Source organism: Callorhinchus milii, mitochondrion, assembly GCF_018977255.1.
Source record: "Callorhinchus milii mitochondrion, complete genome".
NCBI lineage: Eukaryota > Metazoa > Chordata > Chondrichthyes > Chimaeriformes > Callorhinchidae > Callorhinchus > Callorhinchus milii.
Genome location: NC_014285.1, coordinates 1 through 15880, shown reverse-complemented (window position 1 = coordinate 15880; position 15880 = coordinate 1). Strand labels below are relative to the sequence as shown.

Here is a 15880-nt window from a genome sequence, read left to right as displayed (position 1 = left end):
TCATGAGAATTGATGTTTCTAGAGGCAGAAAGAACAGGGCGATGATGTCAAATGTGGAATGTAGAGTAAATGTTATATAATAATCTATATGTTATGAATATTTTATACCGCTGTTATGAGGTCAATAAAAATAGTGTGAAGGTAATGTTCTACTTAGATTAATGAGGGGTAAGTTTTTAGTGTAATGAAAATGAGTCTAATATAGATATGCGGACTAATCATAGTAATGCGACAATGTAGATAGTCAATTAATGAGTATTAAGCATAGTATGTGATCAACATGCTTTTTGGTAGGGAAGAGACCAGAAAATAGTTTAAAGATAATCTTGGTTTTGGGGACCAAGGGTGAAAGTTCAAATCTTTCTTTTTTGATGTTTTAGGAAGGGTCTTAACCTTCAGTCTTTGGTTTACAAGACCAGGGCTTTGTATTAAGCTACTATAACAATTTTAATTAAGCAGTTTATTTTCTAATAAACCGAGTAGGGGAAAAACGACAAGGAACAAGCTAAAATAGATAATAGAGGTAATTTGACCGATTAGTGTAAAGGGATTTTCTACGGGTTGACCTCCAATTCAGGTTAAGATGAATATGTTGGCAACTATAAATCAGAAAATAACTTGAGTTAAAGGGCGAAATATATTTGTTCGTTGTTTTGATGTGTGTAGTAAAGGTAAAAGAAAGAGGACAAGTAGGGAAAAGATAAGGGCTAAAACTCCGCCAAGTTTGTTGGGGATGGATCGGAGAATAGTGTAAGCAAATAAAAAATATCATTCTGGTTTGATATGGGGAGGGGTAACTAGCGGATTTGCCGGAGTAAAATTTTCTGGATCTCCAAGTAGATTGGGAGAAAATAGAGCGATAGATAATAGGATAGAAATAATAAATGCAAAACCTAGTATGTCTTTATATGTGAAATAAGGGTGGAAGGAAATTTTATCCGTGTTAGAGTTGAGACCGGTGGGGTTGTTAGAACCCGATTCATGAAGAAAAATAATATGGATAATGGTTATCGCTGCAATAATAAAAGGTAATATAAAGTGAAAAGCAAAGAATCGTGTTAATGTAGCATTATCTACTGAGAAACCACCTCAAATTCATTGAACTAATATATTACCAATAAATGGAATAGCTGATAAGAGATTAGTAATTACAGTGGCACCTCAGAAGGATATTTGACCTCATGGTAATACATAACCTACAAATGCTGTTATTATTACAAGAATAAATAAGATAACACCAACGTTTCATAATTCTTTAAATAGATAGGATCCATAATAAATACCACGACCTACATGAAGATATAAACAAATGAAAAATAGGGAGGCTCCATTCGCATGTACGTTGCGCATAAGTCAACCATAATTTACATCTCGACAAATATGGATTACTGAGGAAAAGGCAGTTGAAATATCTGCAGTGTAATGCATGGCTAAAAATAGGCCAGTTACAATTTGTATAGCTAAACAAAGAGCTAATAAGGATCCAAAATTTCATCATGCAGAAATATTAGTTGGAGCAGGGAGATCAATTAATATATGATTAATAGCTTTTAAAATGGGGTGTGTTTTTCGCAGATTTTGGGTCATTTAGTTTTTGTAGTTGAATAACAACGGTGATTTCAGGGGTCATTGGTTCTGGTTAGAGTCCAGATAAAAATAATGATTTATTTTGTAATATTAATACTTATATGTTTTATTATTGGATTAGTGGGGGTAGCTTCAAATCCATCTCCTTATTTTGCTGCTTTTGGATTAGTGATATCAGCTGCTATTGGTTGTGGTTTATTAGCTAGTCATGGTACTTCTTTTTTATCTTTTGTTTTATTTTTAATTTATTTAGGGGGAATATTAGTTGTTTTTGTTTATTCTGCAGCATTGACTGCTGAACCTTATCCAGAAAGTTGGTTAGATTGACCAGTTTTGGTTAATGTGATGATATATTTATTGGGAGTTGGGGTAGGAGTTTATTATTTTTTTGGAGAATGGAATATAATGCATTGAATAGGAGTAGATGAATTGAATAATTTTAGTTTATGACGAGGAGATTTAAGTGGTACATCTTTAATATATTCTGATGGTATTATGTTATTATTTTTAGCTGGATGAGTTCTTCTTTTAACTCTTTTTGTGGTACTTGAATTAATTCGGGGATTAGGTCGAGGAGCATTACGGGTAGTTTAATTTGAATAAAATAATAGGATAATAATTATAGAAATAAGTGATAGAGTTAAGTAAGTTTTAATTATGCCTTTTTGGGATGTATGAAGAATTTTAATAGTTTTTTGATTTGATTTTATTATTATAGGTCCTGTTTTTTCATATCAGGAGAGATCTATTATATGAGTTGCAATGGTTTGTCCTCATTTTAAATTAATTTTTGGGAATAAGCGATGGATGATAGGTGGAAAGTAACCTAGTATATTAGAAAAGTTATATGTATTTATATTGGGTAAAATTTTAAGTTGTTTAGTTGTTAAATTAGCTAGTTCTAATGCTAGTATAAGTCCAATAATAGTAACAATGATTGCTAGGAGTTTTATAGTTAGTGGTATAGTTATGATAAGAGTTTTATTATGTGGAATATTAGAAGTAATAATGAAACCAGCTATGATGCTACCATAGGCTAAGCGTTTGATAGGATTTTTTAAGTGTTTATAATTTTCATTTATAGGTGAGATTGAAGGATATCGGGGGTAATTGATTATAGTAAAGGTAATTAATCGTAGGCTATAAACAGCAGTAAATGATGTTGCGATTAAAGTAAGGAGTAGGGCTCAGGCGTTTAAATAAGAAGTGTTAAGAGATTCGATAATGGCATCTTTAGAGAAAAATCCAGCAAGAAAAGGTATACCGGTTAAGGCTAAACTTCCTAATATTATACAAGAAGAAGTAAAAGGTAAAATATTATTTAGGCCACCTATTTTACGGATATCTTGTTCATTATTAAGGGCATGAATAATTGAACCAGAGCAGAGAAATAATATAGCTTTAAAGAAGGCATGAGTACAAATATGAAGGAAAGCTAGGTAAGGTTGATTTAAACCAATTGTGACTATTATTAATCCTAGTTGACTAGAAGTGGAAAAGGCAATAATTTTTTTGATATCATTTTGAGTTAAAGCACAAATAGCAGTAAATAAAGTAGTTAATGCCCCTAAACATAAGCAGATAGTTAAGATTTCTTTATTATTATTAAATAAAGGGTGAAGACGGATGAGAAGAAAAATACCAGCTACGACTATAGTACTAGAATGAAGTAGGGCAGATACCGGTGTGGGACCCTCCATGGCTGAGGGGAGCCATGGATGAAGTCCAAATTGAGCGGATTTACCTATTGCAGCTAGAATTAAACCTAAAAGAGGAATTGTTATATCAATTTCTTTTGATAAAATTATAATTTGGCTGATTTCTCATGAGTTTAAGTTTGTGGCTAATCAGATTATACTAAGAATAAGACCAATATCTCCTACTCGATTATAGATTACAGCTTGTAATGCAGCAGTATTGGCATCAGCTCGTCCATATCATCAGCCAATTAATAAAAACGATATAATTCCAACACCTTCTCAGCCAATAAAGAGTTGGAGTATGTTATTAGCTGTAACTAAAATAATTATTGTGATAAGGAATAAAAGAAGATATTTAAAGAAACGATTAATATTTGGGTCAGAGGATATATACCATGATGTAAATTCAAGAATGGATCATGTAACGTAAAGAGCTACAGATGTAAATATAATAGAGTATATATCAAATTTAAAGCTTAGGTTAATATTAAAAGAAGGAAGATTAATTCATGAAATATTAGTGATAATAGTTTGAACTCCTTGGTCAATGAAGATTATAAGAGGAATAAGGCTAATAAAAAAGCTTAATTTAATAGCTAATTTAACATGATTTTCTAGATTTTTATCAAAAGATTTTTGGGAGATAGGTATAATTAATGGATAAAAAAGTAATAGTAATATAATAAAGTAAGTAGAATTAAAAATATTATTCATTACTTCTACTTGGGATTGCACCAAGAGTTTTTGGTTCCTAAGACCAATAGATGACTATTATCTTTTAGAAATTAAGTAAGCCATAGAATTGAACTATGGGTTTAAGAATTAGCAGTTCTTTACACTTCCAAGTCTTGCTCGACAGGTAAAAAGATTTTAACTTTTATTTATAAAACCACAATTTATTGTTTTGGTTAAACTATATCTGTTATGTTCAGCTTAAGATTAGGTTAGGAGAGAGAATTAATAAAAGAGCTGGAATTAAATGAAGACTAATTATTAAATGTTCTCGTGTATGAGAAGGGGTAATAATAGTTAAATGAGATGGAGTAATACTTCGTTGTGTTATAAGAAATAAGTAAAGTGAATAGCAGACTGTGATTAATGTACCAAATCCTGTTAAGATTAATGTTCATATAGATCAAGAGAATAAGGATGTAATGATTATTAACTCCCCTAATAAATTAGTAGAAGGTGGTAGAGCTAGATTAGCTAGGTTGGTTAAGAATCATCAGGATGCTATTAAAGGTAAAATTGTTTGAGTACCTCGTGCTAATAGAAGAGTTCGGCTATGAATTCGTTCATAGTTAGTATTAGCTAAACAGAATAAGGCAGATGAAATAAGTCCATGGGAGATTATAAGTACTATAGCTCCTATAAAACTTCATGGAGTTTGAATAAGAATGGCTGCAGTAACTAGACCTATATGACTTACTGAGGAATAGGCAATTAGGGATTTCAGGTCTGTTTGGCGGAGACAAATTGAACCCGCTATTACGACGCCTCAAATGGCGAGGATAATAAAGGGGTATGAGTAATCTTTGGTTAAGGGATTAAGGGTAATAATAATTCGTATTATACCATAACCTCCAAGCTTTAGTAGGATAGCTGCTAGGATTATAGATCCAGCGATTGGGGCTTCTACATGTGCTTTAGGTAATCAAAGATGTACTCCGTATAAGGGTATTTTAACTAAAAAAGCAATAAGGCATGCTGTTCATCATAAAATATTGGCTCAGTTGTTTATTTGATTTGGGGAAAAGGGGATAATTATTAGTGATAAAGAATGTATATAATTTTGTATAGTAAGAAGGGCAATTAATAGAGGTAGAGAGCCAGCTAGGGTGTAAAATAGGAAATAGATACCTGCATTCAGGCGTTCTTTTTGGTTTCCCCAACGAGTAATTAAAATTAGAGTTGGAATAAGAGTGGTTTCAAATATAATATAAAATATAATTATTTCTATAGAACTAAATGCTATAATTAAGGATACTTGAAGAGTAATTAGTATAATAATATAGATTCGTTGACGATTAATAGGTTCAGTTTTTAAATGATTTTGGCTGGCTAATAGTATTAATGGTAGAAGTCAACATGTTAAGATTATTAATGGAGATGATAAAGGGTCTACTCCTATAAATCCGTTAGTAAATGATCATCCTGTCTCATTATCTCATTTGAATCAAATTAATGAAATAGTTGCAATAATAAAAGCATAGGAGGTTGTTGTAATTCATAGTCATTTTTTAGGTGATAATGATGAAGTGATTATTAATATTAGAGTCGGAATTAAGATTTTTAACATTGTAATAAATTTAGATTTTGAAGATGATTATTACCGTGAGTGCGGGTAGTAGCGATTAAGAGACTAAGACCTGTGCATGCTTCACATGCTGAAAATGCTAATAAGATTAACGGACTTATTAAATATGCGGATGAACTATTTTCAACTGATCATAAAGTTAAGGCAATATATAAAGTAAGTATTATACCTTCTAGACAAAGGAGTGCTGAGAGAAGACTGGTACGATGAATTGTAAGACCAAGTAAACTTAGAATAAAGGCGGAGGTAAATGTAAAATGTATAGGTGTCATAAGATGTTCGTGGATTTTCATCACGATTTATTGAGTCGAAATCAATATTCTTATTTAGATTAAACATCTATTCTGCTCATTCTAATCCTCCTTGTATTCATTCATAGATTAAACCTAAAGTAAGTAAAATAATAATAAAAAGAGATGCAGCTAGAGTTAATGTAGGGGAAGATAGTTGATTACTTCAAGGGAGAGGAAGTAGGAGAGCAATTTCAAGATCGAATAGTAAGAAAAGAATTGCTACTAAAAAGAAGCGTAATGAAAAAGGTAGTCGGGCAGAGCCCAGTGGGTCAAAACCACACTCATATGGCGAGAGTTTTTCAGTGTTAGGTTTAAACTGAGGAACTCAGAAAGCAATGGTAGCTAGAATTAAAGATAGTGTAAAACAAATAATAAAAATTAAAATGATTAAATTCATTATCTTTCCTTGGATTTAAACCAAGATTAAATGATTGGAAGTCATTTGTAAAATTTATACTAGAAAGATTTATGAGCCTCATCAATAGATTGATACATAAAGGAAAAGTCAAACAACATCTACAAAGTGTCAATACCATGCAGCAGCTTCAAAACCAAAATGATGTATTGAAGTAAAGTGAAATTGAATTTGTCGTATTAAACAAACTGCAAGAAATGTTGTACCAATAATCACATGTAAGCCGTGGAAACCAGTAGCTACAAAGAATGTGGATCCATATACACCATCAGAAATTGTAAAAGGTGCTTCATAATATTCTATAGCTTGAAGTAGAGTAAAGTAAACACCCAAGATTACAGTTAGAGTAAGGGCTTGTGTTATTTCTTTTCGAGAGCCTTCTATTAGGCTATGGTGTGCTCATGTGATAGTAACACCTGAAGCTAGTAGAATAGCTGTATTAAGAAGGGGAACTTCAAATGGATTAAGTGGTAAAATTCCTGTTGGAGGTCAACAATTTCCTAATTCAGGAGTTGGGGCTAAACTAGAGTGGTAGAATGCTCAAAAGAAACCTAAAAAGAAGAATACTTCAGAGGTAATAAATAGGATTATACCTCATCGTAATCCTTTTTGAACAGGTAGTGAATGATGGCCTTGGAAAGTACTTTCTCGAATTACATCTCGTCATCATTGAATTATTGTAAGTAGTAGTAATAAAAATCCAATAGAGAGTAGAATAAAAGAGTTATAATGAAATCAGATAGCTAAACCTGAGGTCATTAGTAGGGCAGCAATTGCCCCTGTTAAAGGTCAAGGACTTTGGTCTACTATGTGGTATGCATGTGCTTGGTGTGTCATTAGGTATTTTCTTGTAGATATAAACTTAGAAGAAGAACAAAGACATAAGCTTGAATTATTGCTACAGCTACTTCTAGTAATGTGAGAAGGAATAGAATTAATGAAGTTAGTAAAGCTACTGTAGGTATTGAATTTATTAATACAAAAGCTGCGGTAGCAATAAGTTGTATTAAGAGATGTCCAGCTGTTAAATTAGCAGTTAGTCGAACAGCTAAAGCTACGGGACGAATTATAAGACTAATAGTTTCGATGATAATTAGTATAGGGATTAAGGGTGTTGGTGTTCCTTCTGGAAGTAGATGACCAAGAGCTATAGTTGGTTGATTAATTAAACCTACTAGAACAGTAGCTAGTCATAGAGGAGTAGCTAAACCTAAATTTATTGATAGTTGAGTTGTTGGTGTAAAGGTGTAAGGTAATAAGCCTAGTAGGTTTAAGGTAATTAATAGAAGTAATAAAGAACAGAATATTATTGCTCATTTATGAACTTTTTTGTTGATAGGAGAAAGGAGTTGATTAAGAAATAAACTAATAAATCAAGTTTGTAGTGTGATAAGTCGATTGTTTAATCATCGATTAGTTAGGGAAGGGTAGATAAGTCATGGTAAAGTTAAGGCTAAGGCTAAAAGTGGAATATTTATTAGGATTGGACTTATAAATTGATCAAAAAAGCTTAGATTCATGGTCAATTTCAATTATTTAGTTTAGGTAATGTAATATTAATGGAGGGTTTATTAGTATAGACATGTTTATAAATTTTATTGGGTAAAATAGTTAAGAAAATAATTCATGTAAATAAAAAGATTATAAATCATGGGTGAGGATTAAGTTGTGGCATTCATTAAGGGTGGTTGGAAGCACCAATTTTTAGCTTAAAAGGCTAACGCTAACATCTTTTAGCTTCTTGATGAGTTTTCTTCTAATGTTAATAGAGATCAGTTTTCAAAGTGCTGTAAGGGTACTGCTTCAACTACAATAGGTATAAAACTGTGATTGGCACCACAGATTTCTGAACATTGTCCATAGAATACCCCRGGTCGAGTTACAAGGAAGGCAGTTTGATTAAGGCGACCAGGAACAGCGTCTATTTTAACACCYARGGCTGGTACTGTYCAGGAGTGTAGAACATCATCTGCTGAGACTAGAATTCGAATTGGAGATTCTATTGGGATTACTATACGATGATCYGTTTCTAGAAGRCGGAATTGACCAGGAGAGAGGTCTTGTGTTTGAATTATATAAGAATCAAATTCTAGATTTTCGTAATCAGTATATTCGTAGCTTCAGTATCATTGATGRCCGACAGCTTTGATTGTTAAGTGGGGATTAATAATYTCRTCTATTAAATATAAAATACGTAATGAGGGTAAGGCAATYGAGATTAAAATAATAGCAGGTAAAATTGTTCAAACAATTTCAATTCCTTGAGAGTCTAAAATAAATTTATTTGTAAGTTTAGTTGAAACCATAACTGYAATAATATAARGTACGAGTGTGCTAATTAAAAAGACRATTATTAGGGTATGGTCATGAAAATGTAAGAGTTCTTCTATTACTGGAGATGCTGCATCTTGAAATCCTAATTGGGAGGGGTGTGCCATTRTAAAGTACATGAGATTTTAACTCATAATTTTATCTTGACAAAATAATGTAATGTATTTACTAGTACTTTATAAATTAAGAAAGTGGCAGAGTGGTATATGTTTTTAGCTTGAAACTAAAATATGGGGGTTCAATTCCTTCCTTTCTTGTTTACTTGAATTTGAACGAAAGCAGGTTCTTCAAATGTATGATGAGGTGGAGGGCATCCGTGAAGTCATTCATTATTAGTAGAAGATATTATAACATGAGATAGAGTTCGTTTAGAAGCAAAGGCTTCTCAAAGAATAAATAAGAATAGAATAACGGCAAGTAAAGATATTAGAGAGCCAATAGATGATACTGAGTTTCATAAGGTATAAGCATCAGGGTAATCAGAATATCGTCGTGGTATACCAGCTAAACCTAAAAAGTGTTGAGGGAAAAATGTTAAGTTTACTCCAATAAATATAAGACCAAAATGAATTTTAGTTCAAGTTTCATGAAGTGTATAGCCTGTAAATAATGGAAATCAGTGTACAAGGCCAGCTATAATAGCGAATACAGCTCCTATGGAGAGAACATAATGAAAATGAGCAACTACATAGTAGGTATCATGAAGAACGATATCTAAAGAAGAATTAGCTAAGACAATTCCTGTAAGTCCGCCTACTGTAAATAGGAAAATAAAACCAAGAGCTCATAATATAGGGGTATCTCATTTGATATTTCCACCATGAAGTGTGGCTAATCAGCTGAAAACTTTGACACCTGTAGGGATAGCAATAATTATAGTAGCAGAAGTGAAATAGGCTCGCGTATCAACATCTATACCGACAGTAAATATATGATGAGCTCAAACAATAAAACCTAGAAGTCCGATTGCTATTATAGCTCATACTATACCTATATAACCAAAGGGTTCTTTTTTACCTGAGTAGTATGTGACTACATGAGAGATTATACCGAAACCAGGTAGGATTAAAATATAAACTTCAGGATGGCCGAAAAATCAGAATAAGTGTTGGTATAAAATAGGATCTCCTCCTCCAGCCGGATCAAAGAATGTTGTATTAAGATTACGATCAGTAAGTAGTATAGTGATACCTGCAGCTAGGACAGGTAGGGAAAGTAGAAGAAGAATTGTAGTAATAAGGATTGATCATACAAATAAAGGTGTTTGATATTGCGTGATAGATGGAGGTTTTATGTTAATAATTGTTGTAATAAAATTAATAGAAGCTAAGATAGATGAGATACCTGCTAAATGTAAGGAGAAGATAGTTAAATCTACGGATGCTCCGGCATGTGCAAGGTTACCAGCTAGTGGTGGATAGACAGTTCAACCTGTTCCTGCTCCAGCTTCAACTCCTGCAGAGGCTAAAAGAAGAAGAAAGGAAGGAGGTAATAATCAGAAACTTATATTATTTATTCGTGGGAAAGCTATATCAGGTGCACCAATTATTAAAGGGATTAATCAGTTTCCAAAACCTCCGATTATAATAGGTATAACTATAAAGAAAATTATTACAAAGGCATGTGCAGTAACAATAACATTATAGATTTGGTCATCACCTATTAATGCTCCAGGCTGACTTAGTTCAGCTCGAATTAATAGGCTAAGGGCAGTACCAACTATTCCTGCCCAGGCACCAAAAAGTAAATAGAGGGTGCCAATATCTTTATGATTTGTAGAAAAAAGTCAACGATTAATGGTCACAGGTAAGATGGCTGAGTTTAAGTGGCGGATTGTAAATCCGTTTACAGAGGGTAGTTCCTCTTCTTATCAAGCCTTGTAGTGAAATTCACATCGGATTGCAACTCCGGAAATGAAGAGAGGACCTTCCGGGGCTTCCTCCCGCCTCTACCCGCCTAGAAAGGCGGGAGGAAGGACCTAGGTGGATGTTCGGTGGTTTGAATACTTAGCTGTTAACTAAGAGTTTGTAAGATCGATGCTTACTCACCTAGAGAGGTTTTAACTTAATTAAAGTATCTGGGTTGCATTCAGAATATATAGGATAAAGTCCTATAAATCTTAAGCAGAAATTAGAAGATTTTAACTTCTATTTAAAGCTTTGAAGGCTTTTAGTTTAGTTAACTTAAATTTCTATTGTAAAGAGAAATATAATATAGGGGTTAGTGGGAGAAGTATTGTTGTTAAAGGAAAAAGTAATGGAATAATTGGTTTTAGATTCTTTTTTGTTAGTCATGAAGATATTATATTTATTGAATTAGGAGTTATAGTTAAAGTAGTTGAATAGGTAAGACGAAGATAGAAGAATAAGCTTAGTAGAGTTGTTATTGCTATGATTGTAGCTACTAAGAATAATTCTTGATAAGCGAGTTCTTGAAGAATTAATCATTTTGGTATAAATCCGGTTAATGGAGGTAAACCTCCTAAGGATAATAGTGTTATTATAATAAGAATAGAAATAATGGGGTTTTTTGTTGTAGTTATGGAGATAGAATTAATTGTTGTAGAGTTAGTTAAATTAAAAAGTAAGAAGATAGTTGAAGTAATAACTAAATATAATACTAGATTGAGTATAGCGATATTAGGAGAATAATGAAGGATAATGATTATTCATCCTAGATGAGCAATTGAAGAGTAGGCTAGGATTTTTCGTAGTTGAGTCTGATTAAGTCCTCCTCAACCCCCAATCAGTGTAGAGATAATAGCTAAGGAGATTATGATATTAGGATTAAGTGCAGGGGCTATTTGAATTAGAATAATAAATGGAGCGAGTTTTTGTCAAGTAGATAAAATTAATCCTGTTTTTAAATCAAGTCCTTGAAGGACTTCTGGAAGTCAAAAGTGTATTGGGGCGACACCTAATTTTAGGGCGAGAGCTAAGGTAATTAATGTGATTGCAGTTATATTTTCTATCTCTAAGATACTTCATTGACCGGTTATTCAAGCATTAGTTATACTTGCAAATAGGAGTAATGCAGAGGCAGCTGCTTGAGTGAGAAAATATTTTGTAGTTGCTTCTACAGCACGGGGATGTTGCTGTTTAATTATAAGGGGTGTGATAGCAAGGGTATTAATTTCTAAACCTATTCAAGCAAGTAATCAATGTGAGCTAGAGAAAGTAATTGTTGTACCAAGTCCTAGGCTTATAATAAAAATTGATAATGTTAGTGGATTCATTAGTATAGGAAGGATTTTAACCAACATGTTTGGGGTATGGGCCCAAAAGCTTAATTAGCTGACTTTACTAGAATATAATGTAAAGGAAACATAAAGAGTTTTGATCTCTTTTATATAGGTTCAAGTCCTATTTTTCTAAGGAAATGAGAGGACTTTAACCTCTATTTTTTACTCTATCAAAGTAATCCTATGATTCAGGCATATTTCCTTATACTATATGAATGGTGGGATACTTGCTAGGGAAATAGGAATTGATACGTGTCATAGGATAAGAGCTAATGATAATGGTAAGAAGTTTTTTCAGATAAGATGTATAAGTTGGTCATAGCGAAAACGGGGGTAGGTTGCTCGTACTCAAAGAAAAATTAAAGATAGGATAGTTGTTTTTAATATGAGATTAATTGTAGTAAGTTCAGGTATTAAAGGATTGTGTAATGCTCCTATGAATAGAATAGCAGAAAGGGTATTTATTATAAGAATATTAGCATATTCTGCTAGGAAGAGAAGAGCAAATGGACCGCCTGCATATTCGACATTAAAACCAGAGACTAATTCTGATTCACCTTCAGTGAGATCAAAGGGAGCCCGATTAGTTTCTGCTAGGGTTGAAATATATCATATTGCAGCTAGAGGTCATTCTGGGATAAGAAGTCAGATATTTTCTTGTGTAATATTAAAAGAGGAGAGGGAATACCCTCCAGTGAGAATAATTAGACATAGAAGAATTAAACCAAGACTGACTTCATATGAAATAGTTTGAGCAACTGCTCGTAAAGCTCCTATTAGGGCATATTTGGAATTAGAAGCTCAACCTGATGCTAAAATAGAATATACTGTAAGACTTGAGATAGATAATATAAATAAAATTGTTAAGTTAAGATCAAGAAGAGAATAAGGTAGAGGTAAGGGTATTCATATAATTAAGGCTAGAGTTAAGGCTATAGTTGGAGCTAATATAAATAAAAATGATGAAGAAGTTGAGGGTCGGACTGGCTCTTTAATAAAAAGTTTTAGGCCATCAGCTAATGGTTGAAGAAGGCCATATGGGCCAACTACATTAGGGCCTTTTCGATATTGCATATAACCTAATACCTTTCGTTCAACTAGTGTTAGGAAAGCAACAGCTAGTAAAACAGGAATAATGATTATAAGTGTATTAATTAGAGGTAACATTATTAAGGAGAGGATTTGAACCTCTGATATAAAGGATTTAGGGCTTTTGCAATTACCTGGCTCTGCCACCTTAATAATACCCTATTTTAGGGTTGTTGGGGCCTCTCTTTATCCTTTTTAGTGGATAGCAGAGGGTTGAGATAGAGCATGTTAATAACAGAGGCTCTGTTTCTCCGGTCCTTTCGTACTAGGAGAAACGACTACATAGATAGAAACTGACCTGGATTTCTCCGGTCTGAACTCAGATCACGTAGGACTATTAATCGTTGAACAAACGAACCCTTAATAGCAGCTGCACCATTAGGATGTCCTGATCCAACATCGAGGTCGTAAACCCTTTCGTCGATATGGACTCTGGAAAAGGATTGCGCTGTTATCCCTAGGGTAACTTGGTTCATTGATCAGAAGTTTCTGGGTCATTGGTTCGTTAAATATTTTATTAAATAGAATCGTAATTCTAGTTTTTAGGTAAAATTTTACCCAATCGATACGGAGGCTATTTTATTCTCCGTGGTTGCCCCAACCAAAAATAATTTTATCATGCTAAGTTGATTGCTTATCCCCTGAGGGTTATAAATATGTTTATTGATATATCATTTTAAGCTCCATAGGGTCTTCTCGTCTTATGTTTTTATACCCGCTTCTGCACGGATAGATCAATTTCATTGATTGAAGAAGGGAGACAGGTAAAATCTCGTGATGCCTTTCATACAGGTCTTCATTTAAAAGACAAGTGATTACGCTACCTTCGCACGGTCAGGATACCGCGGCCGTTGAACTAATGTCACAGGGCAGGCGTGACCTCCTATAATATTCAGGAGGCGATGTTTTTGGTAAACAGGCGGAATTTGTGTTTGCCGAGTTCCTTCCTTCTTTTTTAATCTTTCCTTGTTTACACCTGTGTAGGAATAACGATATAAGATTACTTGTTTTTCTTGTTTGTCTTGTGGGTAGGTAATACCCTCAGTTTGGGTTCGTTAATTATCAGTGATTTGTTCTTTCTGACTTACACGGGTAAGTAGGAGAAAATCTTTTTCTTGTTACTCATTCTAGCATAAATTCTTTTATAAAATAAAATAAGTCAGTATTAAGAGGGGATTAAGGATTATTATTTTTATAATAGGGTTTGAGATTTATTAGAGCTATAACGCTTTCTATTAAGATGGCTGCTTTCTAGGCCCACATGAATAAATTCCTTAGTTAAATATAATCCTTTTATCCAGCTTTTATTAAGGTTGGTGTCCTTTTTTTCAAAAAGAGTTGTACCTCTTTTGAATAACTATTAATTTCTTCTTGTATTTTGTGTTAATGGTTTAAAAATAATTGAAGAGAAATTAATGTAGAACTAAAATTCTTTTCCTGACTAACCAGCTATCACTAGGCTCGGTAGGTTTATCACCTCTACTCAGAAATCTTCCCACTCTTTTGCTACAGAGAAGGGTTGGCACGAGTTTGCTGTCTCGGAGTAGCTCGTCTAGTTTCGGGGAGGCAGGCTTAAGTTCACTTTGTCTGATTTGACTGGCTAGACCATGATGCAAAAGGTACAAGGTGTAATCTTTGCTTTTTATTACATTTATTAATTTTTTCATTACTATTTCAGTTTTCCCTTGCGGTACTAGATTTATCACTCCAATTTTCTTTTCTATCACCTATACTAAGAATGGCAAATGTTTTGGTTATTATATTTTTATTTATTTTGTTTTTTATATAAAATTTATTTATTGGGTTAACTATAAAGTCAAAATGACCCAATTTGCATGGGTATTTCCTCTGTGTAAGGGAGATGCTGTACTTTTTAGCCACATTTTGATTCCAAGTGCACTTTCCAGTACACTTACCATGTTACGACTTGCCTCCTCTTGTTGTAAAATTTTATTATGAATAGGTAAGGTTAGTATTGAGGAGAGTGACGGGCGGTGTGTGCGCGCCTCAGAGCCGTTTTCAGATTAATATACTATTTAATTCTTACTACTAAATCCAACTTCAAATTTATTTCATTATTTATCTGTTAGTCTTTAAAGAAAATGTAGCTCATTTCTTCCCATCCCATATGCTACACCTCGACCTGACGTTTTGGAGGTAATTCTTTATGCTTGCTGTTTTTCCTTCATAGGGCAAGCTGGCGACGGCGGTATATAGGCTGTAATAGCAAGGGGTGGTGAGGTTAAACGGGGATTATCGGTTCTAGAACAGGCTCCTCTAGGGGGGTCTAAGGCACCGCCAAGTCCTTTGGGTTTTAAGCTGGCGCTCGTAGTTCTCTGGCGGGTGTTGTGGTAATTTAAACACCTAGGTTTAAGGCTAAACATAGTGGGGTATCTAATCCCAGTTTGGTTTTTAGCTATCGTGATACGAGATATCTTATTTATATAAAGCTATTTTCATAATTGTTTTTTATTAGTGCGAGTACGTATAACAGTTGGGCAGTATTTCAGCTTTAAAGGGGGAAGATTACATCTTTATACACTCTTTACGCCGTTAATCTTATTAATTTGGGCCGCTCGTATAACCGCGGTAGCTGGCACGAGATTGACCGGCCCTTAAAACCATAACTGGATCGAACTTTCGTTCATTTACTAATATTAATCACTGCTGAGGTCCCGTGGGGGCGTGGCTGAGCAAGGTGTCTTGGGCTGCAGGGGCGAGCCTGATATCCGCTCCTTAATTTCTAAAGGGATAAGTAAGGGCAATCGCACTGGAGTGCGGAAACTTGCATGTGTAAGTTTGAATCAAATTAATACTGAGGCTAGGACCAAACCTGGTGTACTTGCGGAAAATGTTACTTCTCATCTTAGCATTTTCAGTGCTACGCTTTTAATAAGCTACACTAGT

General features: G+C 33.7%; 13 protein-coding genes and 24 non-coding genes across 37 annotated transcripts; 9 read left to right on the top strand and 28 right to left on the bottom strand. All coding sequences in view use genetic code 2, as the record gives it.

The window, feature by feature from the left end:
* Nucleotides 1–303: 303 nt before the first annotated feature.
* KEH12_t22 lies at nt 304–372 on the top strand. The gene has a single exon. It is a non-coding gene; the product is annotated as a tRNA-Pro (tRNA).
* Nucleotides 373–443, bottom strand: KEH12_t21. Its single transcript has one exon. It is a non-coding gene; the product is annotated as a tRNA-Thr (tRNA).
* Nucleotides 444–447: 4 nt separating this feature from the next.
* CYTB lies at nt 448–1587 on the bottom strand. Its single transcript has one exon. A coding sequence (YP_003734936.1; cytochrome b) covers nt 448–1587, from the start codon at nt 1585–1587 to the stop codon at nt 448–450; it is 1140 nt and encodes a 379-aa protein.
* A 3-nt stretch (nt 1588–1590) lies between these two features.
* On the top strand, nt 1591–1659 carry KEH12_t20. Its single transcript has one exon. It is a non-coding gene; the product is annotated as a tRNA-Glu (tRNA).
* Nucleotides 1660–2181, top strand: ND6. Its single transcript has one exon. A coding sequence (YP_003734935.1; NADH dehydrogenase subunit 6) covers nt 1660–2181, from the start codon at nt 1660–1662 to the stop codon at nt 2179–2181; it is 522 nt and encodes a 173-aa protein.
* Nucleotides 2178–4001, bottom strand: ND5. Its single transcript has one exon. A coding sequence (YP_003734934.1; NADH dehydrogenase subunit 5) covers nt 2178–4001, from the start codon at nt 3999–4001 to the stop codon at nt 2178–2180; it is 1824 nt and encodes a 607-aa protein.
* Nucleotides 4002–4073, bottom strand: KEH12_t19. Its single transcript has one exon. It is a non-coding gene; the product is annotated as a tRNA-Leu (tRNA).
* On the bottom strand, nt 4074–4141 carry KEH12_t18. The gene has a single exon. It is a non-coding gene; the product is annotated as a tRNA-Ser (tRNA).
* On the bottom strand, nt 4142–4210 carry KEH12_t17. Its single transcript has one exon. It is a non-coding gene; the product is annotated as a tRNA-His (tRNA).
* Nucleotides 4211–5586, bottom strand: ND4. The gene has a single exon. Coding sequence (YP_003734933.1; NADH dehydrogenase subunit 4) is annotated over nt 4211–5586 (1376 nt in total).
* On the bottom strand, nt 5580–5876 carry ND4L. Its single transcript has one exon. A coding sequence (YP_003734932.1; NADH dehydrogenase subunit 4L) covers nt 5580–5876, from the start codon at nt 5874–5876 to the stop codon at nt 5580–5582; it is 297 nt and encodes a 98-aa protein.
* KEH12_t16 lies at nt 5877–5945 on the bottom strand. The gene has a single exon. It is a non-coding gene; the product is annotated as a tRNA-Arg (tRNA).
* Nucleotides 5946–6294, bottom strand: ND3. Its single transcript has one exon. Coding sequence (YP_003734931.1; NADH dehydrogenase subunit 3) is annotated over nt 5946–6294 (349 nt in total).
* On the bottom strand, nt 6295–6363 carry KEH12_t15. The gene has a single exon. It is a non-coding gene; the product is annotated as a tRNA-Gly (tRNA).
* COX3 lies at nt 6364–7149 on the bottom strand. Its single transcript has one exon. A coding sequence (YP_003734930.1; cytochrome c oxidase subunit III) covers nt 6364–7149, from the start codon at nt 7147–7149 to the stop codon at nt 6364–6366; it is 786 nt and encodes a 261-aa protein.
* ATP6 lies at nt 7149–7832 on the bottom strand. Its single transcript has one exon. A coding sequence (YP_003734929.1; ATP synthase F0 subunit 6) covers nt 7149–7832, from the start codon at nt 7830–7832 to the stop codon at nt 7149–7151; it is 684 nt and encodes a 227-aa protein.
* Nucleotides 7823–7987, bottom strand: ATP8. Its single transcript has one exon. A coding sequence (YP_003734928.1; ATP synthase F0 subunit 8) covers nt 7823–7987, from the start codon at nt 7985–7987 to the stop codon at nt 7823–7825; it is 165 nt and encodes a 54-aa protein.
* On the bottom strand, nt 7988–8059 carry KEH12_t14. Its single transcript has one exon. It is a non-coding gene; the product is annotated as a tRNA-Lys (tRNA).
* COX2 lies at nt 8060–8750 on the bottom strand. The gene has a single exon. Coding sequence (YP_003734927.1; cytochrome c oxidase subunit II) is annotated over nt 8060–8750 (691 nt in total).
* Nucleotides 8751–8752: 2 nt separating this feature from the next.
* Nucleotides 8753–8821, bottom strand: KEH12_t13. Its single transcript has one exon. It is a non-coding gene; the product is annotated as a tRNA-Asp (tRNA).
* Nucleotides 8822–8828: 7 nt separating this feature from the next.
* On the top strand, nt 8829–8900 carry KEH12_t12. Its single transcript has one exon. It is a non-coding gene; the product is annotated as a tRNA-Ser (tRNA).
* On the bottom strand, nt 8888–10447 carry COX1. The gene has a single exon. A coding sequence (YP_003734926.1; cytochrome c oxidase subunit I) covers nt 8888–10447, from the start codon at nt 10445–10447 to the stop codon at nt 8888–8890; it is 1560 nt and encodes a 519-aa protein.
* A 1-nt stretch (nt 10448) lies between these two features.
* On the top strand, nt 10449–10516 carry KEH12_t11. Its single transcript has one exon. It is a non-coding gene; the product is annotated as a tRNA-Tyr (tRNA).
* Nucleotides 10517–10581, top strand: KEH12_t10. Its single transcript has one exon. It is a non-coding gene; the product is annotated as a tRNA-Cys (tRNA).
* Nucleotides 10582–10622: 41 nt separating this feature from the next.
* KEH12_t09 lies at nt 10623–10695 on the top strand. Its single transcript has one exon. It is a non-coding gene; the product is annotated as a tRNA-Asn (tRNA).
* A 1-nt stretch (nt 10696) lies between these two features.
* Nucleotides 10697–10765, top strand: KEH12_t08. The gene has a single exon. It is a non-coding gene; the product is annotated as a tRNA-Ala (tRNA).
* Nucleotides 10766–10767: 2 nt separating this feature from the next.
* KEH12_t07 lies at nt 10768–10836 on the bottom strand. Its single transcript has one exon. It is a non-coding gene; the product is annotated as a tRNA-Trp (tRNA).
* Nucleotides 10837–11878, bottom strand: ND2. Its single transcript has one exon. Coding sequence (YP_003734925.1; NADH dehydrogenase subunit 2) is annotated over nt 10837–11878 (1042 nt in total).
* Nucleotides 11879–11947, bottom strand: KEH12_t06. The gene has a single exon. It is a non-coding gene; the product is annotated as a tRNA-Met (tRNA).
* On the top strand, nt 11947–12017 carry KEH12_t05. The gene has a single exon. It is a non-coding gene; the product is annotated as a tRNA-Gln (tRNA).
* KEH12_t04 lies at nt 12017–12086 on the bottom strand. Its single transcript has one exon. It is a non-coding gene; the product is annotated as a tRNA-Ile (tRNA).
* A 5-nt stretch (nt 12087–12091) lies between these two features.
* Nucleotides 12092–13051, bottom strand: ND1. The gene has a single exon. A coding sequence (YP_003734924.1; NADH dehydrogenase subunit 1) covers nt 12092–13051, from the start codon at nt 13049–13051 to the stop codon at nt 12092–12094; it is 960 nt and encodes a 319-aa protein.
* Nucleotides 13052–13126, bottom strand: KEH12_t03. The gene has a single exon. It is a non-coding gene; the product is annotated as a tRNA-Leu (tRNA).
* Nucleotides 13127–13130: 4 nt separating this feature from the next.
* KEH12_r01 lies at nt 13131–14754 on the bottom strand. Its single transcript has one exon. It is a non-coding gene; the product is annotated as a l-rRNA (ribosomal RNA).
* Nucleotides 14755–14789: 35 nt separating this feature from the next.
* Nucleotides 14790–14860, bottom strand: KEH12_t02. The gene has a single exon. It is a non-coding gene; the product is annotated as a tRNA-Val (tRNA).
* A 5-nt stretch (nt 14861–14865) lies between these two features.
* On the bottom strand, nt 14866–15808 carry KEH12_r02. Its single transcript has one exon. It is a non-coding gene; the product is annotated as a s-rRNA (ribosomal RNA).
* Nucleotides 15809–15812: 4 nt separating this feature from the next.
* On the bottom strand, nt 15813–15880 carry KEH12_t01. The gene has a single exon. It is a non-coding gene; the product is annotated as a tRNA-Phe (tRNA).